We start from the raw sequence: 6824 nt of genomic DNA, 5'->3' as shown, positions 1-6824 counted from the left end.
TGTCATACCCTTTGCTGGGAAGGAATAGGATCCTGAGCATCAAAATGGTCCTTCTTGGATCTGATATTCTTCCATCCATGGTTCACTGATGGTATATTGCACCCTTGTTTACTTGTTGAAAAAATGCATTTATAAATGCCTACCAAGTTTAAATTTCCTCCAAGAATTTTGTGCACTCTTTACAAGTCATTCCTAGCACTCTAGTCTTGCCCAAATTTTTCATGAAGACACAACTCGTCACCCTGGCCTTCAGACAGAGTTTTCCATAATGGCATATTCCTGTCACTTGGCCTTAAAACAGATTTTTTTATGAGGTGTCAGTTACGTCACCTGGATCCAGTGGGGATTAATTGTAGTAGCAGTAGGGTAAGTAATTGGAATGTAGTTGTATTAAGCATTGTAATAACAGTGGTATAATTGTTTATTTCATGATTGATTATGGCTTTCTTTTCTATCTTTTATAGATATACTGTAACCTTAATTGCTCATGATATGACAAAGCTGTGTAAAGTTTTTTGAGTCTAATGACTCAAAACACAGATATCAGCAGGCTACATGCTAATATTGGGGATCCAGTTAAAAAAAAACTTGGAGAATGATGAGTATTTACCTAGGATAAGGTTCTTTCTGAAGCATTAATGTATTCATATGTATAAAGTACTCATCTTGGAAACTCACAGTATGTTTCATTATTTATTGTCTTCATTGAAAGTGATACTTTATTACTGTAAAATGGAAGCTTAGTCCAGGCCTTAACCTGTTTTATACGGTGGCACAGACACTGGCATCATGAAGCACCATTGGAACATATGGTGACACCAGCATTGGAATCATAATTCCATCTGATTGTAGTAGTTGCTAAATAATCCTGTATTCTGTACTGGATCTATTTTTAGACTCTGTATATTGCCCTAGAGATTCTCTAGCTCCATCCACCAATCTTGTACATCAGCTAGATATGCCCCACCCCATATCCAGAATGAGGAACTATCATTGGCAGATTCTACATCACATCTTCCACTTCTGTGGTCCTTCCCTTGTCCTTCATATCCCCCTATTCCTTTACTTCACCCCATACCCTTCCACCAGGGAAGGGAGACTGTACAGGGGGGTACACTTCCCCCCACCCTGGTTGATTCCTTGTCTTTATAACCCTCCCGCCCCTCTCTAAGTCCTTCATTTCTCAAACAATTTACACCAAATATCTTTGAATAATTTCATATTTGACAATCTAAGCAGCTTTTTCTCTCTCTTGTTTGTGTGTGTGTGTGTGTGTGCATGCGTGTGTGTTTGTGTGCGTGCATGTGCTTGTGCGTACGTGCGTGTGTTTGTTTGTTTGTTTGTTTGTGTGATGGAGGAAGAGAAAGAGAGAGAGACAAACTGTATTAGATAAGACATTCAGGATGACAAATAAATTTACTGTTCGCTGGCGAGAGACTTGTACACGAGCAATGCGCGCTTTTTAAATCAATTGAGGGAACAGGTTAAGATTCCTGACAGAAAAATGATAAATTAACTTATAGATTCTTATGTAACATTATATCCACAAGATACTGGTAAAGGATAATGATTTTTTCTGTGTTTGCATCAGTTCAAAAAATGGGGGATCCTTCACCAATTGGATCTGGGTGGCATGATTACCATGCCATAAAAAAAAAAATTAACTGAAGGCTGGATGATGGGAATGTACCATCATAAAAAATTCAGCTGAAAGCTCTTATTATGGGATTAGATGCAGTAAGCATTTAGAATAAGGTTGTTGCATTATTTTCAGCGGTAAATAAGTGTGAAATGTACTATCACTGACACATAGCTGGAAGAGTTTTAGCTCAAGGGAGGACACTATTTCCATGCTCACGATCCCATTCCTGCCCACTGTGACCACCTGTGCAAGGTGTATGACAAAAAATTTAGAAATGTGTGTGCAAGAAAAACAGTGTATTACCAACTTGATACAGCATAACAAATGACAAATATAAACCTTGGAAAAGGGCAAAAAAGCCCCCAAAAACACTTCAAAAAAGGAAAGAACAACATTGCAAAGGGGTGTCAAGGGGTCTTGTCACCATATATGGATGCGAGAGTGGGCCACCCAGTAGAGTCACAACTCAAGTAAGCTTAATGCCCAGATTTTGGGCCACATGTGGGCAGCGAGGCACCAGAATCCAATGAGTAAAGGATTAATGATAAGACAAAATTAGGGTACAATGTATGATGTATCCATCTTTCATGTATCATTTATCTTTGTACATAAGTTTATGTCTAGGGCAGTGATGGACAGGACCAACACAGCCATTTAACTGATGATCAGGACCATTGGTGATGGCAATAATGAAAGAGTGAAGCTTTAACCATATTGTTAAAGAAAGCATGCAAAAATTTTCAGGGATGAAAATTCACATCTCATAGAGACCTCATAAGATTGAAGGGTCTTGTATGTAGGTAATAAGTATGTATGTTATGATTTTTTTTTTTTTTTTTTTTTTTTTAATCTGATTTTCTTGTTTTGCAGAGTTTATTTGCTGTACCACACGTGGGGACAAGTACTGTGGGGAGCATTGGTGGGAATTATACTGGGTTTCGGCTGGTTTACTCTGACACATCTGATGCTGACACCTCTTTTCCCCATAGTCGCTTCATGGTAAATAACAATATTTTCAAATTTAATACAGAATATTTCTTGGTCTTATTCTGATATGAAATTGTCATATTGTTAGAAGGTAACTATGTTTTTTCTAATAAATTTTGCTTTTCAGGAAAGTATGTGAAACATTAATGATTCGAGATACTTCCTTGATTCCAAACATCTTATGGTTTGAGTACACACATGCCCGCACAGAGAATCGAGCAAGAAGCCGGAAACTTGCATCAATGAAGAGCCAGTAATTTGAGTTGTAATCATGATTACTACTTCCTATTTTTTTTAGTGGTTGTTTGGGCTGTTGGGTATTCTGGAATAAACTTTTAAAACATGCACTCCACTGAGTTAATTAAAAAAATATTTGATATATTTTTTTGGCACAAGTGAATTATAGTTTTATGAGTTACAGTATGGTGAAATACTCATCTTAAATGTTGTTTAATTTATTTATGGTTTTATTAATAACAATTTTATACCTGAAATATGACAGGCTATCCATAAATGTGAACTGCCAACTTTGTTGATAAAATATTAAAGTGTTAAATAGTATTATTAGATCTCTCATAGAATTATGAATATTTATTTTTTTTCTATGATAGTAATTCATGTTGACTTATGTGTTCTTGTTTGTGGTGTAATCCACACTTGTGACTGCATAAAATTGATGATTTTTTGTGTCCATTTTATTTGCATCTTATATTGGAAGACCTAGAAATAATTATTGCAGTCATTTTAGCACTGTTTAAAGTGTAATGCACTAGTCTCATTATAAGTAGGAATGTTCAACAGAAGACCACATGGACTTCTGCAATAGATGCCCTGCCAATAAAGGTTGTTTGTATAAATATAGTTTTTTCATCTCATTTCCTATTTGAAGTGTCCTATTTTGCTTGATTCTTGACATATCAATGATGCTGTAATACTTAGTTTTCCTCCTCGTACCCTGCAGTGAGTGGTTAATATCAAAATAGCGATGCACATAATACACATTAAGCTAAACTCATGACTTCTATAGCATTCTGAATTTGACAGCTTGCTTGTTCATAAGTATCCAGTGCTAAACTGATCACTGTGCGCATGTGATACTCGCTCATGATTTTTCTTCTAACCCCCACCCCCAACCCATTGTTATGGGGGGTTTAGGAAATGGAGACTGAGGTCCAAGGCATGGTCTTTTTTTCTCCCCATTTCCTTTTCCTTTTCTTCATCCCCTTCTGTCCACATCCTATAGAGTGAGAGCTATCCATGAAAGATGAAAGGCTGGCTTTGTGTCAGTCCTGAATTGCCTTCATACTCCATTTGCTCTTTTCTTTTTATCCTTTTCACTACCATACTAACATACAACGTTGTACAACCTATGGCATCTAACATATTTTGTCTTGGTTGTTAACTAATTTTTACCACTTTTTGCCACAATATTTTATCATAGAGCTATATGACCTTACTTTACCTGGGGGCTTTACCCCAAGCCGCTAATGACCCGAGATGAAATTTTTCAATAAATATCTTTTTAAAAATCAATAGACTATTTGAAAATATGTTTAACATGAATAGACCAAATATATAAGAGCCATTTTCATAGTCATTGTGTTTTGGAAAAAGTCAAATCCAAATATTGTTAATAATTCTGTCTAGTTATTAAAGTGTCAGAAAATTAACGATTTTGCCATATTTATGTGCAAGAACAAAGGGGTATGAATTTTACTAGTCCATGAACCTAAAATCAGTTTTCAACTGCCAAAAGCATACAGTTTCGTAAATAACCTTCATCTTTTTCTCTCATTCATTTACGTATTTGCTTTGCCTCCATTTACTCATTCATGGGGGGGGGGGGGGAGACTTGAATCCCAATGTAGGGGATCACCCCTACCTTGGGCCTAAGCCCTCACCGCAACTAATTTTGCACGGTCTTTTTGTCTTCCCCTTTCCTCTTCCATGTCTTTTTCATCTCCTTTGTCTCCAAAAACAAGTAGGCAATGTTTCCTTTTGCAGTCGTTCTGATCATTCACACCTTGTCACAGTTACATCCAAGACCCAAGCTTGTGTACTATCTATCCTAAACTGACCTCACTGGCAAACCTATTCCCGCCAAACCTCACTCCTCTCATAATACTTGTTCTGGAACTGTTTCCGTCTCTCCGACTGATTGTCCTTACATACGACAAAAACTGGTCAGACTGAAAATTACCTACTTACCTGCCTTGTTGACTATGATACAGTGGCAGTACAGTGCTACACTATTCCTCCCAGAGGGCAGCATAAGACTTAAACCAATATTACCAAGATTAGCTTCCATAGATATGATATTCCCCATCAAGTTTATATTGATAGTGTTCTGCCCTGTCCAATCATATCGACCCTCCCTCATCAATGTCAGAAATCTTGGTATTTTAGCCACTCGGCCAAATGCCAGCTTCCACAGCCCCCTGCCCTCTATGTACCCAACCTGGTCATGACCATTTAAATAGCTCTGCTCAGTCACGTATGTGTGCCAATTGTGGTGGCTCCTATAATGTATTTTACAAGAGCTGCCCTGCTTTTAAGCTCGATTGTGAGGTAGCAGTTCAATGATTCAAACTACGGCTTGCTCTATGCGAGGCCAGACAGAAAGCACAGTGACAAGGTTTTTCTCTCTACCTACTCAAAAACTCCTTCGCTCTGCTCTCCCCTTGTCTTCTCAAGCTGTCTCTGCATCTCCCCCAGTATCCCTTCACTCTACCCTGAGCAATCCTACCTCTACTCACTTTACCTGTTGCACCAGAAAACCTAAATGTTCCACTCCATCTTTGCCTACCACATCCTCTCCAACACCCACCTTTTCATCTGCTCTTCAACCATGTATCCCCTCTTCTCACTATAGAGTCTTTGTTTCTCAGACCTCCCTACCCCAACTCCCCTCCAGAAATTCTGGAAGACATCCCAAAATTCCTAGATATGACCCTAGAGACTGTTCCAGTCCCACATGCGCCCTCCAATCCCTCTATTCCTATTCCCTCAACATTCAAAGTATATGCCGACACCCATCCTCCCCCACTCACTCCACTCTTTCCCAACACACTCCAACCTCTCCTCTTTCATTTGCACCATTCCCTCTTTGTTTCCCATTATCCTTACCTTTCTCACAAGGATCCTCATGCGAGTCCTATTGCAACAGTCCTCCAGATCCCTCCCCTCTGACACTTCCTGATATTTCACCACCTTCCCCAGTCCCCTTGTTTCATCTGCTACTTCTCCAACAGCCATCTCTATCTATATTACCCATTGATTATTTCATAATAGCTCTTTTGCCAGTTTCCCTTAAACGATGTTCTTATAGCTAACCCAGCCACAGATACACTTCATTTTATCCACTCGCCCTATGCCCTTAACACTTTCCTTTACTAATCTCCAATTTATTTCATTTGCACCCCTATTTACCCTCTTCCCTATTATACCATCCTTTAAAACACACTATAATCTTTGACATTCAACACATTTATCCTAATCGTTCACTCATTTTTACTCTTTTTACTACATTACTTTACCATAGTGCTATATGACCTATGATTTCTAGGACATTTGTTTCAACCGCTAACCATTAACCATTCTCTCCCTCTCATTATTTAATTCACTCCTGTTACGTGATGGGAACCACTGGCATCAGTATCTCCCGACCATTCCTCGATTATCAAAATTTTGTATTAGGTAGACCTAAGAAAATTTCAGTAAATTCCATGTCTGGCATAATAGCAACATTGGTCAATCAAGAATTTCTGCATTTTTCTAGTATTCATATTTTGTTCAGTGGCCAAGTACACTTCAAGGGGAATTTGTGTCAAAACTGCTTACCATCTTAAATTCATTTCTTGACAAGTATTCCCAAATAACAGAGAATGCATTTTGACAAATCTAGTAGTAATACATACAATACATTTCTCTTTATAGAAAACAAGAGAAATGAATTAATCTTCACAAATTTTTGATTGTTTGAAGTAGGCTAAACTAATTTAAACAAAACTACTGCATGCAAAGTAATGGAACTAAATTTTAGAGATGTATGCATAATACACATTGAAAGTTGGAAGATTATGTAGGTTTCAATATTATTTCAAATTCTAGTTACACAAGTTGGCAGGACCATTCATCTAGATGATTTGCAATAGCAATCATGTATAAAGGCTGATACAACAATATTAAAACAGTG

The 6824-nt window shown here is 37.7% G+C and overlaps 1 protein-coding gene across 1 annotated transcript in view; it reads left to right on the top strand.

Annotated features, from left to right (window-relative positions):
* The window catches only part of LOC113818123 (dolichyldiphosphatase 1-like), a 15767-nt gene extending 12281 nt beyond the window's left edge, over positions 1–3486 (top strand). The window contains exons 5-6 of the mRNA XM_027370277.2: positions 2513–2641; positions 2757–3486. Coding sequence (XP_027226078.2) covers positions 2513–2641; positions 2757–2886 — 259 coding nt within the window. The 3' untranslated portion in view covers positions 2887–3486. The remainder of the gene's footprint in view (positions 1–2512; positions 2642–2756) is intronic.
* The last annotated feature ends 3338 nt before the right edge of the window (positions 3487–6824 follow it).

Source organism: Penaeus vannamei, chromosome 16 (assembly GCF_042767895.1).
Source record: "Penaeus vannamei isolate JL-2024 chromosome 16, ASM4276789v1, whole genome shotgun sequence".
In the NCBI taxonomy this organism is placed as follows: Eukaryota; Metazoa; Arthropoda; class Malacostraca; order Decapoda; family Penaeidae; genus Penaeus; species Penaeus vannamei.
Note: the sequence above shows the minus strand (reverse complement) of the source record. Positions and strands in the feature narration are given on the sequence as shown.